Source organism: Dunckerocampus dactyliophorus, chromosome 8, assembly GCF_027744805.1.
Source record: "Dunckerocampus dactyliophorus isolate RoL2022-P2 chromosome 8, RoL_Ddac_1.1, whole genome shotgun sequence".
NCBI classification, from domain to species: Eukaryota; Metazoa; Chordata; class Actinopteri; order Syngnathiformes; family Syngnathidae; genus Dunckerocampus; species Dunckerocampus dactyliophorus.
This window is the reverse complement of record NC_072826.1, coordinates 28,852,860-28,876,332: the sequence shown is the minus strand read 5'-3', so window position 1 is coordinate 28,876,332 and position 23,473 is coordinate 28,852,860. Positions and strand designations below refer to the sequence as shown.

The 23,473-nt window shown below is 41.3% G+C and overlaps 1 protein-coding gene across 5 annotated transcripts in view; it reads right to left on the bottom strand.

Moving 5' to 3' along the window:
- Positions 1-21,967, bottom strand: part of srgap3 (SLIT-ROBO Rho GTPase activating protein 3) — a 96,812-nt gene extending 74,845 nt beyond the window's left edge. For all 5 annotated transcript variants that reach the window (XR_008572200.1, XR_008572201.1, XM_054784040.1 and 2 more), the window contains exon 1: positions 21,506-21,967. Coding sequence is in view for 3 of the 5 variants with exons in the window: in XM_054784040.1 (XP_054640015.1) it covers positions 21,506-21,569 (64 nt within the window). In the remaining 2 variants the exon portion in view is untranslated. The remainder of the gene's footprint in view (positions 1-21,505) is intronic.
- Positions 21,968-23,473: the final 1,506 nt, after the last annotated feature.

The following is a 23,473-nucleotide window of genomic DNA, read 5'->3' as shown; positions in this document are numbered from 1 at the left end:
CCAAAGGGCTCACTGGATTTGTGCAGACATGCAACATTTCAAGCTGTTTAATAAAGCAGCTCGGTGACGTGCCAGTCCTGCTGTGTGTTGTCTTTCGTTTAAAGACGGATCCATCTGCTATCTGTTTGGTGAGGAGGAAAAAAAAGAGGCAGAGGATTGCTTGGGAGGAGAAAACCTGATGGTTGGGATGGATGAACGGGAGTGGAAACTTGGCCGAACGACACCACAGAGACCCAGACACACTTAATCAATATATCCCCTTACCACTCTAAAGTCTTCATTTTTCATCTTAGCCAGACCTTTTGGATACAGGGGAACCTTGGTTAGCGTCATTTTTCCGTTCCAGAAGGTCCGACTCAAACCGAAACGTACTCTAACCGAATCAATTCTTCCCATACGAAATAGAGGGAAAAAGAGGTTCTCCTCCCATTCAGTGTGGAAGTGGTATGTTTTTGGCTCCTTAAGTTCAGAAGAAATAAATTCGAGGCTTACTGGTTAGCTCGCCAGCTAGTGGCAGTCCCGAGTCCCTGTTGTGCAATGTGATGTAAAAAATGAATAATGGGAGTGTAAAGGCAACTATAGGGGTGTTATTTCATGTCTTCAGGGCTCTAATAATGTTAAAAAACGTATTTGGAAGTCATAAATCGGTTTTCTGTCGTGTAACTACAAAAAGATTCCATTTATTAACATTGAATTCTATGTTGTCATTTAGTCGGGTCTGGAACCAATGACCACTGTAATAGCAAAACACGAAGGTGGTGTGCGTGTCTTATAACCATCTTTGGCAACAATCAAGGTAAAGTGCCATTAAATGCTCATTTATCCCTTTCATTGGTCATTTATATGCATTTCCAATTATTGTCTGCATATAAAACTATAATTGTAAAACTTCATTGTTTTGGGTTGTCTGGAACGGATTAATTGGATTATCATTGTCATGTGGGACATGCCATGGCTGACTTCATGACTTCATGCAGTGTTAAGGTAATGTCATGTAAGCTAATGTCTCAAAGTTTTGTGTCATTACTGCCGCCTAGTGACCACAATACTACATATCGACCTATGCGATAATGTACTGATACCGAAGGATGACTGTATATAATTTTCACCTTCTTTATCAAAATGCTGGCACTTGCAACTTTTTTTAGCTTCATTTTGGCTTATTTTGCAGCCGTAATCAATAAGAAAAGCAGGCACCTGTGGCATAACTATGTTAGTTAGCGAAGAACTACATAGTCAATCGCTGATGACGTCACAGACGAGCAACAGAGCTGAGGGACAATGAGTTCCGCTTTCGTTTCCGTGCTAACAGGGACGTTTTGTGATAAAAATACGTTACGATCACAGTTGAACTTGCGCAGTGTATTTAAAAACACAACAAGACGCGCTCCATATAGTAAAATTTGTGCGTATATTTGAGACATAAACCAGAAAATCCGCTAACCGGGGCATACACTAACTTGTAGCGCCCCGATTAATGCATTGCTCAGATGTAATGCATTATGGGAAAACTTTAGAGTTGTTTTTTTCCATTTTAAACATATCATATCATATAACATGTTTTTATATTTCTGAGGCATACCGTTAGAGCAATTTTGTTATGATGCATATTGCACATCTTGTGTCCATCCTACAAACCTCATTTCACTTCTGAAATACTACAATGTCCATCAGTTACGTGATATATCAAAATGAAATGATAGATCCAAATATCCACTGATTTATTCAGGAAAATGAAAATGAAACTTTTGCATACGACTGCATCTCAGCTTTGTGATCGAGGTGAAAAAGCCTGTTATTAATATCAACTTCACTCTTTGCTCTTTTTCCCCTTTTTTTGCCGCTGTTTATTTTTAACTTTCCAAATATTTAAACTCTGAAATTATTTTTGTAAAACCTTTGTCATAATATTATGACTTTTATTCCCATAATATTATAACTTTATCCCCAACCTGATTTTCCAAAAATTACAACTTAATTTTGTTTTGTTTGTCATAATATTAAGACATTTTTTCTTTAATATTTCAACTCTATGCCACTAAGATGACATTATTTTTCCTCATAATATCACAAGTTTTAATATTTTGACTTTATTCTCATCAAATTGCAGCTGTTTTTTTCTCCACTTCTGCTGTTGTTGTTTTTTTTTAAATGTTCCAACTATTTCAGCTTTATGTAAATTGTCTTCTCATAACTATGACTTTATTCCCAGAATATTATACATTATGTATATGTATATTATGTATACATTATATATATATTAATTTATATTATACCCAACCTAATATTCCAAATATTACAACTTTATGTTGTTGCGTTTGTCATAATATTACGACTTGGCAAAAAATTAAATTTCAATTAACCAGTGCTAGGTAGATAGAGGTATTCAGATCAACAAAATGACAGGGGTGCCCACATTTCTGCACCTGTCTAATTTTGCACATCTTGTGTTCATCCTACAAACCTCATTTCACTTGTGAAATACTACTTTAGCCATCAGTTATGTGATACATCAAAATGAAATAATAGATCCAAATATCCATTGATTTATTCATGAAAATGATGAAAATTGTCAGGGGTGCCCAAGCTTCTGCATACGACTGTAAAATGTGTCGTCTCTTCAATGTCAGTTTTTATTAGCGATTACTACGAGGCTCATATTTGAGTAGATAGTGCATATTCATGAACTTCCAGCCCTGCAGGTGATACATCACCATCGTTGTAAGTGACCTGCCTGGTCCAGTGAACACCTGCTCCACCACATCAGCGCTCATAGACAGGAAGTGAAACAACAGTGGACGCACAGGACAGGAAGACCTTTGACAACAAAGGCGGGATGTATGGGTTCCCTGACCTTTAACCCTCATGGACAAATCCTGCATTAGCAGCTGCAGCACAGCGAGGTGGCTTTTTGACAGAATCATGTGTCGCCTGCAGGCTTACATAGCCTCAGATGTCATCATAAAACACAAATAACTGCTGATAAAATGCTCAATTGATCTACTCGTCATCACAAAAGCATTGAAGTCAGTTTACGGCATGCTAATCTGGCGGCCATTCACAACGAGATGCAATCACCGGCCGACAACGATATCACAGGGACGTTACCATTTGATTGATACACAGCAGCATAATTCAACAATAATGCTTTGAAGAGGTGCAGAAGAAAAGACACGGAAAAGGCAATAAAAAAGAAGTATGTATGTGTTTATACATTATATAGTTATATAGTTATGTAGTTATATTTAACCAAATTAGCAACTACAGTAGCTTTACAGAAAGCTACTTTTAAGACCTTGCTGATAATTCTCGTTAGGGGTGTCACAGTCCGATATTGATATTTGTGTGATATCACCAAAAAATCTGTATCGGATTGTATTCCATTATATCAAAATCAGCACTAACAAAGTTAGCAAGGATCAAGAGTGACGTCGAAGTCCGAAAAAGATGTGACAGCCGAGCGCAAAACCCGCCATGCACAAGTCTCCCGCAGTGGCACACTACCGGGGAAGTTTATGACGTCAAATCAGTGCCAAAATCGGCACGCTCTACAAACCATAATCAGCGCAAATAAAAGTACCCCCCTCTCCAGGTCACAGCCAACCTGAGGCAGAGCAGGGCGGGTTTGATGAAGAAGAAGCTTTATTATCATTGCAAGGGGGCACAATTAAATGTTGTTTGGCAACACCTCCTTGTAGCAGCAGCATGTAGAAAGTGGAGGGAGTTTGTTCCTTCTCAGCATTCTCAAAAAGAAGAGACGCTGCTGTGTCTTTGTGATGTTGTGAAAAGTGTTCACAGTCCAGCCCAGGTCCTCCGAGATGTGCAGGCCAAGGAACTTAAAGCTGGTGACCTGTTCCACTTCCTCCCCGTTGATTTTACGGCCTGAGTGCACTGTGGTCCTCGACTTCTAAAGTCACCTATCAGAAAGGAAGGGGGGTTGCCAGGCTGTTTATTCAATGCTAGCAATGCTAACATGCTAACGTTAGCATGCTAACACCTAGCATGATAGTGGTAAGTGTTTATATACTGTATGTGTCTACCCAAGAAAATAGGAAAAAAATGCCAGTATGCTAACGTTAGCATACTAACGGGAAGGCGAAATGCGGTCTGACCATTTTTTTGTGGCGTTATATGCACACATGCCGAAAATGGCCCGTACCTCACAATGTTAAAGAATCCTTTGAAAATTTCCTGGATTCAGACGATGATCCCGACCAACCCCAGAATTTAATCAGTTCTTCCATATTCCTGAAAATTTCATCCAAATCCATTCAGAACTTTTTAAGTTTTGAACACAGACAAACAAACAGATAAACGCCGGCAAAAACATAACCTTGCGCTTTGCGGAGGTAATAAGAAATCCCACATTGCGGAAGTTCACTTATCACGGTAGAGTCTGGAACCGATTAACCGTGACAAACCAGGGATTTCTATGCCGCTAAGTTCTTATGAATTGTGTTCAACCTTAAGAGGTTCCACTGTACTTCAATAAAAAAAAAGCACGCAATTATTTTGAGCACTGGCTGGAAAAATGCACATAATATTAAGACGCATCCGCACGAGACAAAAGCAACTCTAATCCAAATTCACAAACCTAATCCCAAATTCAACTGTGCGGTATCTCAACTCCACACAGCAGAGGCAAAGTGACATGAAAAGCAGACAGACGTGCACAGCCAACCTTTATCCAGACCTTTAATTCACTTTCTGTGCCTCTCCTAACGTGTCTCCACAATACCAGTTGGAGTCTTTGAGCTAATCCTGCACTTCTCTGGTCTGCTTTTAATCCCCCCAGTGATAAAGGCAATATTGGATCCATGAAGGCGTGCACACTGATGTCGCCGCGCTCTCCGGCTCCCCCGCTCCCATCATTAGCAGGGAGGGCTGCAGCACATGCTCTCCAAGATAAGACAAGCTGAGAGCAATCAATGGGCGACAAGAGGTGAACAACATGTCAGCTGTCAGTCTCTGGCCATCGCTCACTCTAAAAAAGGTTCCAGTGTTGCCGCTGTTCACACTGACCAATCAAACCTGTACGAGTAGAGAAGAATCATCACAGATTTTCTACCCGCCTTGACTCACATTGATTTTCTCTCTGCCGCTTTTTCATCGTCGGCACGTCAGCGCGTTAGCACGTTATATGAGCCGGATGCTTCAGGCAAGCCAGAGTGTGAGCCACAACCCGGAACACGCCCTTCAGCCGTCCATCACTGCCGTATCCAGGATGCAGCTCTGCCAGGGTCTGGCAGCACGTCTCCATGGCAACATGGGCGTGCACCGGTCTCCCCTGGGAGCGTCTTATTGGACAAGAGATGGAGCGTGTCACATGAGTGGGGTGGCAGCTTTGGCTGAGGAGTTACATGCACAAGTGTGAGGACAGGATGTGTAAAATAATACTACTAGTAATAGTACATTTTATTTATATAGTACTTTACAAGACATCAGCATGAAAACACAGAATCTGCTTGCCTGAACTCTTCTGGTTGTTCCAGAGAGTCGGGGCTCAGTGGCAACCTTGCGCAGAATACTTAATCACAACGACTCCAAATAAGACCGGAAACAGTCCACTAAGTCAGAACAATTGCCGTTTTACAGCAAAGTAGAAAAAGTCAACTAATTAAAGCGATTGGCCATCTTGCAAATAATTAATGATAGCAAAAAAGTAATCAGAAAGACGCAAGATAAGACTGGAAATAGTCCACCGAGTCATAAATTACAGTTATACGACACAGTAGAAAGTGTCAGTTACTCAAGGTGTTTGGCCCTCTTGCAAGTAATTAATAACAGTGGAAAACTGGAAATAGTCCACTCAGTCATAGGAAGTACTACAGCAGAATAGAGTGTGTAATTTAATTAATGCGTTCGCCCATCGTGCAAGTCATTATTGACAGCATTAACCTTGTGTAAAATATTCAGAACGACTCAAAATAAGATGAGAAATAGTCCACTTGGTCAGAGAAATGTACAGTACTAGTAAATGAATGCGGTCGCCCACCTTGTAAGTCATTAATGACAGGGGTAACCTTGTGCAAAATAATCACAACAAATCCAAATGAGACTGGAAATAGTCCACTTAGTCAGAGAAATTGCAGTACTACTGCAGAGTGGAAAGTTGCAGGTAATTAATAGCAGCAGTAACTTTATGCAAAATAAATTAAAAGTAATTATTGACAGCATTAACATTATGTGGAATAATCAGAACGACGCAAAATAAGACTGGAAATAGTCCACTCATCAGAAAAATTGCAGCACTACAACAGAGTACAAAGTGTCAACTAATTAAAGTGGTGCCGTCTTGCAAGTAACTAATGAAAGCAACAGTTTTGCGCAAAATAATCAGAATGAGTCATAGTAAGACTGGAAATAGTCCACCAAGTCAGAAAATGCAGTAATACAGCATAGTAGAAAGTGTCAGTTACTTAAAGTGATCGCCTCTCTTGCAAGTAATTAATGACAGCGGTGCAAAATCAATAAATCAGAAGGACTCCACATAGGACTGAAAATAGTCCACTGGGTCAGAGAAACTGCAGTACTACGGCAGAATAGAGCGTATCATTTAATGAATGCGTTCGCCCATCTTGCAAGTAATGAACCCATTGACTGCCAGCCATGTTCAGAGCAGAGAGCTCCATACTGCCAGAGTTTTGGGGCATTTTGGCTGAACTTTCAAGACCCACAGAATATTGAGTTTTAGGACTACATAAACATTGAAACTATCTAAAGAAACTGTAGACTGGTTTCTAGCCTTTGCGGGTCTTTAGATATTGGTGTAGAACATAGGGTATTTTCAGCAAAAACACCTGATTTTGACCAAAAAAACAGAGAAAACGAGCTTTTTCTGCAGAGAAGCAAATTCAAGCAGAGTGACGGTGGGGTCTGCTGGATGCGGGGATGAAACCCTGCTGACCGATCCAGACGGCAGCCACTCGTCAGAAGAATCAGCATCGTGTTCTGAGTCACCCGACTCTGAACTGCTTCCGGTGTCAGGCTCCGGTGACGCGCCACATGGCTCAGCGACGCTAACCACTAGCTTGTTGCTTCGGCCGCCATTGTCAACTGTATTTGTGTCTACGTCACCTCCATCACCCGTGTCACCTCTATCTTTCCCGATCGAGTCACTACTAAAGGCAGATCCACCGCCAGACAAGCTCTGTGACAGTGTTAGCTGCCTGTATTTTTTGTCTCCTGCTCGATTTCTGCATGTGTTTGGCCATTTTCCTCTCTCAACCCACAATCCGTCTTCTTCATAGACAATCTGTCGCTGCCGGTTGGCGGAAAAGAGAACTGTTGCCCCCTACTGGGACAGAAAAACATTGCCGACAAGTCAGAAATTCACACACAAGATGAATGAGAGTTTGATCTGTAGCTCGCGCAAAAAGATGTCAGTGGACGTCTTTGGCACTGAAAGAGTTAATGACGGCAGAGACCTTGTGCAAAATAATCACAACAAATCAGAATGAGACTGGAAATAGTCCACTCATCAGAGAATTTGCAGTACTACAGCAAAATAAATTGTGTAATTTAATTAATGCGTTTACCCAACTTGCAAGTAATTAATGAGAGCATTAACCTTGTGCAAAATAAATAAATAAATAATAATAATACTCAATGACTAATAATAATAATAATAATAATAAATAATACTGACAATAAGACTGGAAATAGTCCACAAAGTCAGAAATTGCAGTGATACAGCATAGTAGAAAGTGTCAGTTACTAAAAGCGATCACCCTTTCTTGCAAGTAATTAATAACAGTGGCAACTTTATGCAAAATGAATAATCAGAACAAGTCCAAATAAGACTGGAAATAGTCCACTCACTCAATGAAATTGCTGTACTACAGCAGAACAGAGCACGTCATTTAATTCATTTTGCGTCACGTCATTTTGCGTTGCGTTTGCCCATTTTGCAAGTAGTTAAATGACTGCGGTAACCTCGTGCTGTCAGATCACCTGTCTTGCAAGAAACCAACAATCTTGCGCAAAATAATCAGAACTCAAAACAAGACTGGAAACAGTCCACTAAGTCAGAAATTGCATTAATATTGTATAGTAGAAAGTCAGTTGCTAAAAGCGATTGCCCCTCTTGCAAGTAATTAATGACAGTGGCAAGTTTGTGCAAAATAAATAATCAGAACGACTGCAAATAAAACTGGAAATAGTCCACTCAGTCAGAGAAATGTGCAGTACTGCAGCACAATAGAGCTCGTCATTTAATGTATGCGCCCATCTTGGTGACCTTGTGCAAAATAATCACAATGAATCCAAATAAGTCTAGACATAGTCCACACAGTCAGCGAAATTGCAGTACTGCAGCAGAATAGAAGTGCTGGGACAAGCCAATGGGCCATGGCACGAATGCATGGTAGTGCACCCAGCAGGGGCCAGGAAAGGGACAGGGAATCACACCCGAGTCCAGCGTGGTCTAGACCAGTGGTCCCCAACCTTTTTTGACCCACGGTGTTCCCACAAAACTCCCGCGGACCGGGGGGCCTACGTTATAGTGATCTAATTTATCTTATTTAATATGTATTGTGTGAAACAAAGACATGAACAACATCTGAATGCCGACCCACCATCCACCAGTTCAAGTCTGGAGTTTTCCTGAGAGATGACTACATGGCTGTTTGACGTGTGTGGTACAAGGCAGTCTGCTAGCATGAATTAACTTGAGACAAATGTGCACATTAGCACTCAATAAGTCATCAAAACTTACCTTTATGCATTCCCACATAGTATCAGCATTTGACACCAAATATGAGGTGAAAGAAAAATGCTAAAAATACAGTAGTAGTCTATCTGTGCGGCGAGAGAAAGTTAGCACACGCACAATGGACACGCGTCAAGTGAGACGGATGTAACAGAGAATCCAGCCACTTTTCAAAATAATGGAAATTACTTTTTCTTTCTGTGCGGCCCGGTACCAAATGACCCACAGCCCGGTACCGGGCCGCGGCCCGGGGGTTGGGGATCACTGGTCTAGACAAACAGTCTAGTCAGTGTACGTAAGCCCTAATAAACCTTGAAAGACTTGAACCTTCTGTGTGGAAAGCAGGCCAACTCCTCTCAAAGCATGCTGCATTTAAGTGTTTAGTTCCTTTTAACGGCCGTTAGCAACTCAATTGACAATTACCTCATTACTAAGTACTTCATTAACAGCCCACTTTAGTAATCGCCACCAAAGATCTGCGCCGCTTGCTTAAAAGCTACATAAAAAAATAAGAGTGAGGAAGTCAGTAAGGTAATTACTGGGGTTCTGTTGTTAAATAAGGTCTAAATACATGAGATCATGTCACACGTGATCTTATGATACAAACACACTCATCCATAGAAAAATGCTGACGCCAAAAGTTTTAAGAAATATTCACCTTGGCCAGAGTGAAGGTCCTATATTATCAGTATCATATAGTACACACTGTGTGTGTACATATGTAAATATACACACATACTGTATATATAACCCTGTATATAATACAGCCTTCCCTCAAAGACATATCTTGTGCTCACTTCCAAACTCCTTTCATTTTTCCTTTGACAAAACTAACTTTCTTTATTTCTCTCAAGCTGCTGCGCCTGCCCTGACATTTTCACACGTTGCAAACCCGTCACTGGCAGATGACTTCATCCCTTGCACCTCGACCCATTGATGTCCCCTGTGAAATACCTTGAAGGTGGAACCCAACGGTACATTTTCTTCCTCCAACTCAAAAATAAATAAATCAGAGCACATCCGCCGCCGAAAGAGTTAAAGCCACGTCGATGGAATTCATTTCTGGAGGCTTGTATTGACCTGTCCCGCATCAGTCATTTTTGGGCGTGTGCAGCATTTTACTAAGGATACACAGCCAGAGGTGAAGACACTTATTCATAGTATTACTTGAATTAATATACTATAAAAGTTCATTTGTACCATGCGACCCTTATTCTAGTGTTAAAGCTGCAAGTGTGTGTGTGCATACTAGCTGCAGTGCGTGCACTTTATTTAAAATACAAGTTACTTTAGTTGTAACCTTCATGTAACTCTCCCACAGGTTGTAAAATTTGGAATTCAGCAAGTATTTAGGGAAAAATATGCCTAAAGACCACACACTGGAGTCATCATCTTCAACATATGAGCGCAGATACTTTGTTCATATCCCAATTGATTAAAATGCTGAAATGTTCATTTCTTGAAAACATGCATTTTCACAATAAAACACAAAAAATGGAATTCTAAAAATAAAAAATCATTTTTAGCTATTAAAAAAAGAAAAAAAGGGGGGGGGGAGTACAAATAAAAAATGTAATAAAAATAATAACAATGATAAGAAGAAAGAGGACATGGAGGAGAAGGGGAAGAAGGAAAAGGAGGGAGAAACAAGAAGAAGAAAGAGGAGAAGGAGGAAGAAAAGAAGAAGGAGAAGAAGGAAAAGGAGGAGGAAAAAAGAAGAAGGAGGAGAAGGAAAAGGAGAAAGAAAGAAGAAAAAGAAGAAAGAAGAAGGAAAAGGAGGAACAAAGGAGGAGGATGGGGAAGAAGGAAGAAAAAGAAGGAGAAGAAGGGGGACAAGGAAAAGGAGGAAGAAAGAAGAAGGAGAAGGAGGAAGAGAGAAGAAGAAAGAAGAAGAAGGAAAAGGAGAAAGAAAGGAGGAGGAGAAGGAGGAAGAAAGAAGAAGAAGGAAAAGGAGGAGGAAAGGAGAAGAAGGAGAAGGAGGAAGAAAGAAGGAGAAGAAGGAAAAGGAGGAGGAAGGGAGAAGAAGGAGGAGGAAGATGGAAGGAGAAGAAGGAGAAGAAGAAGATGGAAGGAGGAGGAGAAGAAGGAAAAGAAGGAAGAAAGAACAAGAAGAAGCAGAAAAAGAAGGAGAAGAAAGGAGAAGTAAAAAAGAAGGAGAGAAGAAGAGGAAATATGGAGAAGAAGAAGTAATTATATTAGTAGTAGTAGTAGTAGTAGTAATAGTAATGGTGCTGATAATGATAATCCATCCATCCATTTTCTATGCTTCTTATCCTCACTAGGCTGGTGGGGGTATGCTGGAGCCTATCCCAGCTGACTTCGGGCAAGAGGCGGGGTACACCCTGGACTGGTCGCCAGCCAATCGCAGGGCACATATAGACAAACATGATCATGATAATGATGATAAAAATGATGTTAATAATGCATCTTTGCCAGTGTGTCCAGACTTTTGACAAACAGCCATTTATATTAACCTGAGCATAAAACCCAGCATAAATAGACTCATTCCACGGCCTTGAGCTGTCTATGGTTAGCCAATTACCACTCATTAAAAATAAGGCTTCATTGCAGAAAAACAGCAGCACAGAGATAGAGGTACAGTCATTTAACACAAATATGTGAACATGCAGACGTCCCAAGCCTGGGCCACACATGTTTCTATTTCTACCGTGAGGGGTGGCTACAGGGGATTTGGGAGCTGCAAATAGCTGTGCTCTTTAATTATCTTTAAGAGTATTGAGGTAGAGGCTCACACTTCATAATAATGTCAATCTTCACAGCTCCCAAGCCTGCTGAAAGAACTTGGCTAATTAGAACTTCTTTTCCCAACTCACCTAAGGGTTATTTCTGTACGGCGTCCCCTTTTTATATTAGCGTCTTCCACACAGGGATCCCGCAAAATTGGCGCCGTAACATTGGCCTTTACTCATCTATGCATTTTTCCTTAGATGCGTGACAACATCAGCGCCAGTGTCTGGTGTGACGTGTAAAACACATGTTGGATAGCGACAATCGCATTCAACACAACAGGGCCGCAGAGGTGAGACACACCCCTGTTCTGGCTTTCCCCTATTTCCTTGCACACAGGCGTGATGCCGCCTGTGTTACGGCTGTGATACTAGCTCAGAAGCCCGAGAATAGACAGGTCAATTTCGTCCCCGCATATGCTACGCTACTATAAAAGGTGCGCGAAAGACACTAACCACCAATGTACCGTACATTTTTTACTTCTTTGGCATAATAATAACATCTGCATGGAAGTTAAAATTAAAATTAAAATTAGGGAAATTAAAGGTGATATGTTTTGTTTAATTCCACTAACCAATACAGTACCTCAATTTTTGTACGCCCCAGTTATTATTATCGCCACAAATACATCACGTTTTTTTGTACACTGTCGAAGCCCAAAAGGCACATCAAACAGTTCTTCTAGTTCGTTGGCCAATGGGAAATAATAATGCTTTTATTCAAGATATTTAGAGAATAGAATATATGGTACAAAAATTCAATTATCTTTGGAAATGTTCCATGTGAATTTCCATGGAAATAAAAATAAAAATAACGGGAATTAAAGGAAATTGTCATCGGATCATCTCCCGACAGAAGAGCAGTTTCAGTGGCAGATTACTATCACTGTCCTGCTCCATCGAAAGACTGAGCAGATCATTCCTCCCCCACGCTATGTGACTTTTCAACACAACAGAGGGGGAGCGATAAAAACACACACAGGATCGGACTTATTACAATATTATGTATTATCGCACTACTGAAGTGATCTGTTCCGTATTCATTTATTCTTATGCTATTTCTTATTTTTCTTTTCTTTTCTCTCCTGTCTATCTATCTATCTATCTATCTATCTATCTATCTATCTATCTAGGTGATATATTCTGTTCTATTCAACTAACCAATACAGTAGAAACATGGGTTTTGGACGCCCTAGTTATTATTATTATTATTGCCACAAATACATCTATTTTTTCTACAATGTCTCGGTTATCGTACGTCCAAACAGCACACCAAACAAACTAGCCGAGTGCCCAAACAAAACATCCACGGGTTGTTGGTTGTTGGTTATAGAACACACAAGAAACAAACAACTGTTTCTCCTTTCAATCACTGCGCTGTACGATGATGAGGTGTTCAAGCACACTGCGTATTTCTGAGTGGTAGAAGAATCTGCATTTTGTTTTTTGTAGTACAAAAGTACAAAAGTCGCGTCTGTCTATTCACAAATAAGCCAAACATTTGCAAGCCGGGTTTGTAGATATTTTGTAGACATTTTGCACCCCTTTGCATCCTTAGTCAAGACGTTATTCCTACGCATGTCCACATTTATTCTAAACTTTCTGAAAAGCTTTCCGAATGATGACGATGTTTGAGTTACTTTTTTGCAATGATGCTCTGGCACCGCATCCGTGATTGTGTTGGAGCAAGAAAACACTACTTAGTTCAGACGCTGCTCTATTTATTAGCGTTAACAACTGAATAAAGTGTTACCAAGCACCAACTGGCACCAAAGTGTGTGTGTGTGTGTGTGTGTGTGTGTGTGTGTGGGGGGGGGGGGGGGGGGGGGGGGGGGGGGGGGGGGGAAGAGAAGCGATTGAACCCACTTCTGTTTAAAAAGGCTTTTTATCGTCAATGAATGAAAAGAAGACTGAGGCTGTGTATGAAGCTCATCTCTGTGGTTGAAAGAAAAGGCAGATTTTCTATGGAACAAAAACATCCAGTTTATCGAGAGGCAGCTGCCTTCATCGGCCTGACTTGAGGGAGACACAAAGTTTTCAACCAACAAGTTGACAATCAGGTGGCCTTGATGTAACAGTACGCTATCATCACAGTTCAGTAATACACTCCTGATCAAAATGTTAAGACCACTTCAAAAATTGCAGGAATTTATATTTTGCACTTTTGAGTCTGAAGGACATTCTAAGTAGAGCTTCCAACTGCTAAAAGAAGAAACTGGAGTGAGACAAAAACGTTTTTGAGCAAGCAAATTATAGCAAAGACACATTAAAGGGAAATAGACTGTTCATCAGCTGATCAAAAGTTTAAGAGCACAGCCTTTCAAGGGCAAAACATTGGCAAAAATGTGGATCGAATGTGATTTAGTGTCAGGTATTCACACTGTCATGATCTCTTGATGGCAAAGGCAAAAAAGCTTTCTCTCTTTGAAGGCGATGGGATTGTTGACCTACATAAGCAAGACCTCTCGCAGCACACCATTGCTGCTGAGGTTGGACGCAGTAAGACAGTCATTTCAAACTTCTCCAAGCATGCTGAACAAAAAAGTCAAGTGGTAGACCCAAAAAAATAAGCCGGAGGATCCCATTGGCTGTCCTTCAAGACACTGGACCATCCTGGGCCCAAATGAAGGTTGTTACTGGTGCCGAGCGCAGTCCAATAAACATCAAACGCCATCTACTAGAGAAGGCTTTTAATATGAAACAACAGGCTTCGCCTCCTTCAATGCCACAAAACTGGGTGTTTGGAATTTGCAGGAGAGCACCAAATTGAGACACTGAAAGGTGGAAGAAAGTTTTATTCTCCCTTGACGGTCCTGATGGCTTCCAACGTGACTGGCATGAAAAGAAGATCTCACCTGAGATGTTTTCCACACGGCACAGTGGAGGGGGCGCCGTCACGATCCTTCAATGGAACAATGGAGCTTCAGGTTGTGCAGGGGCGTCAAACGGCAGCCGGCTATGTGGAGATGTTGCAGGGGGCATCTCTCATGACTGAAGGCCCTCGTCTGTGTGGTAATGACTGGCTTTTTCAACAGGACAACGCTGCACTTTACAAAGGACTTCTTCCAGAGCAACAAGCTCACTCTTTTGGACCATCCTGCGTTTTCTCCTCATTTAAACCAATGGAGAACATTTGGGGATGGATGGCAAGGGAAGTGTACAAAAACAGTTCCAGACAGTGGATGTCCTCCATGAAACCATCTTCACTTGCCTCCCAGACCAACCAATTTTTGAGGTGATTACCAAGAATGGCAATTTTTGAGAATTGTATTTCTATTTTAGGGGGCTTTTGGGTTTTTCTGCCGTGATCTTAAACTTAAACTTTGATCAGCTGATGAACAACCTATTTCACTTTAATGCTTGTTTACAATAAAGTGCTTACTCAAAAAATGTTTTGTCTCACTACCATTTCGTCTTTTTGCATGTTGAAGCTCTACTTAAGAACCTCCCTATGATCCAACGGTGCAAAATATACATTCTTGCAGTTTTTCAACTGGTCTTCAAATATTGATCAGGAGTGTATGTAAGTTGGTTTTAAGGTCTGGGTTGGGTTCATTTTGGGTACAGCAAATGCAAAACATAAATCTGCTTAGCAATGAACACAAAAAGTGCAAGTTGCGAACAGGTAATTCTACAACAATAAATACAATTTTCAAATACGAAATACAAATAATAAATACAAAAACAGACCTGTCAACATTGAGGAAATATTATGAGTGTCTGCCCCAACATATACATGTATTATACATACATACTGTACACATTTAAAGACAAATCTTTGTGTTTTTATGAATTATTATTATCAACATTTTAGATTTTTTGTATTACATTATTGTCTATTTTTCTACTTTTGCTGGGTTTTTTGTTTATTTTATTTCTGCAATGAGCCACGTTCCACAGATGGCACTTGTAGCAATTGTGTCCTAGCTCTACCTTCTTGGCGCTGTTGGTCAGGTGCTGGGTTGCATTGTGGAGGGTTTTTTACAGCTTTCAGACATGCATTGCACGGCGTTACGAGGATGGAGCTCTGCCTGCTTGGCAGATCAATCACCTTTGTTGATGGCTTGCATTTAATTACCCAATACATGCATAACGGAAGAAATACTTAATGTATATGCACACCCTTACTACTTAAATATAGCGGCCATGTCGCTAAATTGTCAAAATGGATGTCTCCTATGTATGAGATGTGTTATGAAACAGAACCGATGATCGCCGGTGCTTCAAAGTTGGTGCTGAGCTGAATGCAATGAGTGTCAATAGAACCGCTCAGTAATTACTGGTGCAGACAAATCCGAACATGTACATGGGTTGATCTGGCAAATCTTAAGTAAAATTTGATCAAACGTAGAATTACTACAGCTTCTGTTGGACATCAACAAGCAGCTGTTTATGGAAAAAACATTGCGAGATCTCGTCTCACGACACCCCTAATACCCCTAACACCCCAGCTTGTTCTTGTTACATTATGATTTTTGCTTTATTTTTATTATTACTTTTTTTTTGCTTAATTTTATTCCTGCAATCTGCCAATAATAAACGAACTACGGGCTGCACACACTGGACACTTCTGTTTTGTCGCTCTTCATCAGGGTCGAGCACGTGACGAGACAATGTTAGCATCCTTCATAGCGAGTGAACAATGGTAATTAAAGAGAGGAGGGGAGTGTTAATGCAGCTGGAACTAATCGATGTTTATAGTAAACGTTGTTCCATCTGCTGCTAAGCAATGATGCAACACTGCTTTCGCCTTTTCCGCTTGTCAAGTGCTCCCAAACAGGAGACTTTATTGACAGAAGACAACTTAGACAGTTTTCAAGTTCTGGTTTCTCCTTGACACGATCGCAAGCCATGACTAATATAATTAATTATAATTATAATTATAATTAACCAAATATTTAATTATTAAATAATGGTTGTTTGGTGGTTGACTATGGCCTCTTATTAGTCCAAAAATATTGAAAGACAAGTCATATGCGGTATTCTGGTCACTAGGCATCAGTAATGTGATGAGGCATAGATTAGACTACATTACTTTCACACTGCATGGAGACTGGCTACTGAGCTACTCTTCCGTGGGGTAAGTGGTTATTTGTCCCTGTTCCACACTCAATTTCAAACACTTGAAACACACTTTGAAACACGTAGCCTGCGCAATGTGATGTAAGCAAAAAAAAAAATGGGTGAAAGCGACTATTGGGGTGTTATTTCATGTCTACAAGGCTCTGATAATGTTCAAACCCGTATTTAGAAAGTCTTCTATGCTCTGTGCAAATATTTAGTTTATTAATATTGAATCCTACTTCGCGGAAAATTCACTTATCGCGGGTCTGGAACCAATTAGCCCTGATAAACGAGGGACGACTGCATTTGTTTACAGAGTAGTCATTAGGCACACTTCCCGTCCCTCACTTCATGTATACCATATGGCAAATCTGCACACCTTTGTCCCGTACTAAAAAAATCTGAATACAAATACACGTACCGTTACATGCCTAACTGTGAGGAGTCTTTTTGCACATAATTACACACACCATCATGACAAATAGTGAAGACATTAGGGTGTCTTAGCACGTCTTTACTGTCAATGCCTCTTACAGTCGTGATGACAGATTTATGAGACCACAGAATAAACAAGCTGGCCCACCACCACATGACCATTAAGCCAAAATAGCTACTAGGTGGTTTTGTGGAGCCGCTAAGTCCTTTTCTCCTGATATTTACCCACCATGACCATCCTGCTCAGGAACGGCGGCAGATTAGAGGTGACGTCTCTGCACGTCTGCAGCACTGAAAGGGTAAAACTGTAAAAATGCACAGTGATGAGACAATAGTGATAAGTCGTTTGACGGTCATTAAAAGGGCTTTGCTTTAAATATTCCTCAAATTTGAAAATGACCTCTCAGCTCTCCTGTGGAGAAGAAGCTGTGCAGAGAGGAAGTCACATAGAAGTGTAAAACAGTACAAACATGCTTCCTTGTCAGTAACACCTCCAGCGCCAGCATGTGTGTGTGTGTGTGTGTGTGTGTGTGTGTGTGTGTGTGTGTGTGTGCTTCTGAAAAAGCTTTCATTTTTTTTCCCGTAATCAGAGAGGCAGTTTGACTCCTAGATGAAAACATGCACACACAAAAACTTGTAGTCTAATGTAGTTAGAAAATTGATTAAAGGATGAAAAAAAGAGAGGAAAAAAGCAATCGCTATTCCCAGAGGTCTGGTGTGCCAGGAAACCTGACTGGAGCCAATTTTGAGTCTGCTCTAATATAACAAATGAGCGGTCCATTTAAGCGATAGATACAAGGAACAAGGCCAGGAGAACAGATAAACCTGCTGACCCGCAAGTCAAAGTAAAGCATAAAGTTTTGCACACACACTTTTTGCAGAAAAAACAACAACCCCCAAATAAAGTGTTAATCAATGACTGTAAATTCTCTAATTATAGTCTGGGGGTGTTTGTTTACCTCAACCGCAGAGTAAGGGGCACTAATTGGAAGGAGGCGACAATTGGAGAGAGGATGTTCATTTCATTCTCATTATATACAAAATGTTACTTTTTCCAATTGTAATGATTAGGGGTGCATGAGAAAGTGGAATGGAAACTGTAGCTCTCTCTGACCACATTGCCACTTCTTTACAAGTTTATTGTGTAACCCGTCTGGTCTACGGGGATCGAACCGCAGACCATCGAGCGCTAGGCATCAAGGTAAAAAGCCCAGGCTGTCAACTCAAAGTTAATTGGTTCACGATAAGTAAATTCCCGCGGCATGGGAGTCAATATTAATAAATGGATACTAGCAGTTTAGGTACAGTAGCGGCCGACAGTAGCTCCTGTGTGAATGTTCTCTGCTTGTTAGCAACGCAATTGAAGTGCATCGTGAGTCTCTCTTTAACCATAAACAGTGGCAGTACCGTAGTATTCTACACTGCTCTCTAGGTGGCAGTAACGTTACACTGATGAGACCAAAGCCACCAGTGAGTCTGTCCGCTAACATGTGAGTCTATCTTATCTTATTTATGTCTAAGATGGCTTACTTTCTGTCTATTATGTTGGGTAATACAAGTGTAAAGAGTGACTTAGGGGTGTTATTTCATGTCTACAGGGCTGTCATGGTAAAAAATGTATTTAGAAGGTCATAAAAAGGTTTTATAAGCTGTAACTATGAAAATATTCCATTTATTAATACTGAATCCTATGTCGCGGAAATTCATTTATCACGGTCATGTCTGGAAACTATTAAGCACAATAAAGAAGGGATTACTGTATTGTAATTTGATATTCTTCTAACCCTTAACCTATTATTTTAACCTATGAGTTTTTCCTGATCTGAGCCATCTTTAATTTTACTTGAATATCACTTGAATATTAGGCAGGGCCTATACAAAATGAGCTCTAGGGCCACAAATGGACCCTGGGCCGGACTTTGGACACCGCAACCATCGTCTTTAATGATAATGTCATAAAGATATGTTGCTATTGAACGTTCAATTCAGCCTCAGAACCTCCAATTTCAGACAGTTGCTAAATGTTTACAGCATAATAGCAAGCCGTCTAAATCTTGTTCCAGCGGAAGAGGGCAGAGCTCCATCCAGCATCCAGAGCCACCGTGCACCAGCCTCACTATTGACATGGAAATGCATGATGTGGCAGCTTCAATGGACTGAATTAAGCAAAGGAGGCTTTGACTTTGTCGCTTTGTTACGCTTTACAACGACACAAATGGAGTTCACTTCACAGTGTGAGCTGCTTTCTTCTTACACTTTCTTTTCTTTTTTTTTGATGTCGCTCACTTATTAGGCCTCATACATAATGAAAGCAACCTTGTGATCCGAGAATGACCCAATCAATGACACGCTGATGACTGGGGGGCCCCTTCTGCCGTGTCCACACCAACCATTAAGCCATAACTCACAATACGACAGGTGCAATTTCCAATGTGAATTTCATTACCGGCTGCTTCATCTCTTGTTGTGTGGAGGCGGATGTCAGCCACGCTCTCTAGAAATGAGCATCCTTCTTCTTCATGCCGTTCAAGGACCCCGGCTAATGCAAACAGGGCCAGACGGGTCCTGGCACTGAAACATGGCATTACTCCCACAGCGCAGTGGCATCCCAGCTGAATAATAGATGCGAGAATGATCAAAACGTTGCCCCCGGTAAAGCAGCGAGCAGGAAAATAAGATGGACATTGACTCAAAAAATAAGCTTCACGCTGAGAGATTATAAAACCGAAGCCATCGAGATGACGGACAAAAGATCCTGAGGCACAACATAAATGGAACCACTGGGTTTTCATGATGGTACTGGTACCTGACATCGAAGATCAGTGTCAGCTGTGTTTCCATCTACCAGTGCAGTTTGCTTTTTAGGTTGACATAGGATGCGATTTTTTTCAAGGGTAAAACCAGACACACGAGTGACTGGTCTACTATTGGAAAGGATAAAACCGACAAGCTGCACAGTTCAGTTCATACCACCAATGTTAGGAGCAGTAAACACGAGGGGTGTCTTAGATATAGTTGACGATTGGATTGGTCTGATTCGACTATTAAGTCTCGCAGTCGAATCGCTGTGTACAAAATGCTATGTCTAATCACTACAACACTCATTACTCTTCTTTCTTGTTAGTTCATTGTCAGTACTCACCTATTACTGCAACTAAGTTCAGTTATGTCCTTAAACTGATTATTTATTTACTATTATACTAATTATCTGATTATTATTCATTATGATTGAGGGAAAACCCTGACCATTATATTACTACACTGTAGCATTACCTTATTATTTTCCATGATGTCATTTTGCCATGGATAAAGACTACATCGGAATACAGGAAGTGAATAAATGTATTGCATTTGATGTGAAATGGACGAGCAGTAGGATCACATAAGCTTTGCTTTGGGTTGTGACCGAAAGATTGCAGGTGCAGGAGTTTTCTCCGTAGGATGGCTGGGCTCTGCCTTAGAGGTAAGGTGAGAAGCACTGTCATCGAGAAACTCGGAGTAGAGCCGCAGCTCCTCTGCATTGAGAGCAGCCAGATGAGGTGGCTCTGGCATCTGGTAGGGATGCCTCCAGGACGCCCCCCTGGGGAGGTGTTCAGGGCACGTCCGACCGGTAGATCTCAGGGAAGACCCAGGACACATTGGAGAGACTATGTCTCTCAACCGGCCTGGGAACGCCTCAGTGTGGCCGGGGAGAGGGAAGTCTGGGATTCCCTCCTTAGGCTGCTGCCCCCGGGATCGGACCTCGGATAAGCGGTGGAAGATGAAAAGATGAATGGATGGATGGATGGATGGATGAATGAATTATTCTCCAAAATAACTCACAGAAGTAATTCCACTTTGTCGTAAGTCTAGATGAGCCTGGAAACTGGAAAATGATGGACTTCTTTTGTGTCACGTGTTTCTGCGTGTCTGTTTACAGCGCCACACGTAGGTGCGCCTTGTGTATTACATCCTTTTCACCCAGGGATCCGTTCCCGTCTGGATGCAGCTATTTATCAATCCCAGGAACGTTTCCATCACTGAAGCGGTCTCGGTGCGCTCGTTTGTTGCAGACCAGGGTTCAGATGACGGGCCTCACACTTGACCAAACACACCGCACTAGCAGAGCAAACGCACCAAAGTTCATGCTTAACCAAACCAAACTGGACAAGCAGATGCTTCACACCACATTTAACTTGCCTTTTCCATATGTTTAATGACACCCCCTAGCCAACATCGGTAAAGGGGAGCCAAACAGAGCACCCCCCCCCACCCCCCCACCATACACACACCCCACAAGATGTGCAGAAGAAGGTGCAGTCATGCAGCCGACCTGCATGCACTCATTTCCAAACAGGGATTATTTTACCCGGCAACACAAGCGTGCAGAGGCAGGATCCTCCAAACCACATTGTCATCATTAACCACAAAAATCCAACTGCCTTTGAATGAATGCATGGGAGGAGAAGATTTGCAGACTGGCTCCTGCATTGGTTTGTCAGGCAAAGGGAGAGGGTGACAACCCTTCCAAAAAGTAGATATAGATTGAAGTGGGTGTCTCTGCACTCACCTTTCACTTGGGTCTCATAGTCCGCAATGATCTCCTTATCCTTCTTGAATCTGGACGAGGACATGGTTCCCCTGCTTTTAGGCGGAGAGCCTGCAAGGCGAGGACTCCGGCGGCTCTCAGGCGGACGTGATCCGCGTCTTTTTCGTGCGAAGGCTGCGGAGCTTTGCGACGTTTTCTCGCCTTGCTGCCGAGGAACAAAAGCCGGGCTTGCAGTTCGCTGTCACACTCGGATCCAATGTTGCATTGCCCTCACTCTTTTTTTTCTTGCTGTTTCTTATTCATCCAGCGTCTGGCCACGGAAGGGGAAAGGTTTTAGCGGGAGAAACAAAAGCCTCAAAGGAGCTCCGAAGTGGACATGTTGACGGGGAAGAGGGGAGGAACGGTGTGGGTGAGGAGTCAGCGCCTTGTTCCCAAGGCGTGTGCGTGTGCGTGTGTGTGAGCCCACAATGATCAGAAGCTGCTTGGCTGTCTGACTAATTGAGCTGCAGGGAACGTTAGAAAAAAAAAGTCACGTGAGAGAGAGAGAGAGAGAAAGAGAGAGAGAGAGAGAGAGAGAGAAACCCCCGCTCATGCACGCGCACTCCCTCCGATTGCAATTACCCAAAATGCAATCATTACCCAAGATTACAGTAATATTTAGTTATTAATTTAACGTGATGTGTATGTTATGTATTATTATTTTGGTGCCAAACTGCTGAAATCCAGTAATTACAGTTAGTGGTGAAACACTGAGGTACAGTGGAACCTTGGTTAGCTTTGGGAAGGTGAAGGTAAAAGTCACCTTAAATGTCCCTTTATTCCATTCATTCCTCATTTATTTGCATTTAGAATTGTTTTATGCATGTTAAAATTCTAAAAATGTGTTTTGTGTTAACATCTTTGAGCACCAACCTCTGATGACATCATAGACGGGTGATGGAACTTACGGTTCCGGTTGCCATTTTCTAGGCTAGCTAATAGATTGCTAACAGGGAAGGATGTTTTGTGATGATACATTAAGAACACAGTTGGACTAACGCAGTGTATTCACAGCACGCCATATTGTGCGCTAACCAGAGAATGCATGCAAACGGAGGCAAAATTGTGGCGTTAATTTTTCCACGTCAACCGAAAAAAACACGAACCGGGGCGGACGCTAACTGAGGTTTCACTGTATTGTGAAATTGGATGTACTGAAAAATGTTGCCCAGGTTCCACATTGAAATGCCTTTTTGTATCACAATCCTGTTTTAAGGGCACATAGAGGATGGAGCCCACCCAAGGTAACTATCATAGAGGTGGGGTTCAACATGAAATGATTGTCTGCCAATCACAGAATGTACCGATCAAATTGACAAAAAAAAAGAAGCCTGTTAGCATCCAATCAGGTTGCTTTGATTGCATTGTGATATGTGTGTGTAGCATTGTTGGTTTAGGACCCATATGTAGGAAAATAAGCTAGTCAAAATATTAGAAACAGGGTGGGATGCAGTGAAGGATGGTGATGTGCTACCACTGATTTCATTTCCGATCCGATACTGAGCAAAATTCAGGCTGGTATCAGCGATACCAATCTGATACCGTTACTTTGTGCAAATTCACCTAATGTGACTGGCAAATTTGAAGAAGTAGAGCATTTCATATCATAGCATAACATAGCATATACAATAATTATTGAAATAATTACAATAATATTATATATTATTATTATTATTGTTAGTAGTATTATTAGTATTATTATTTAAATAAATAATTAATTAATTAATTTTAAATACATGTATAATTTACATCCATTAAGTGCCCCCATTGAGCCAAAGCACTCTGAATGAATTTGAAGCATTACTTTCAAATAAACTTCATAGCCAGATGGTTCATTCCAAGTACTCACCCCCAGTGCACAGGGGTTGAAGCCCGTGGGAACTGTGAGTCAAGTTACAAGATGGTAAATTAACAGCAGATTGTCTTATGGGTTATGTCGTGATGTTGTTG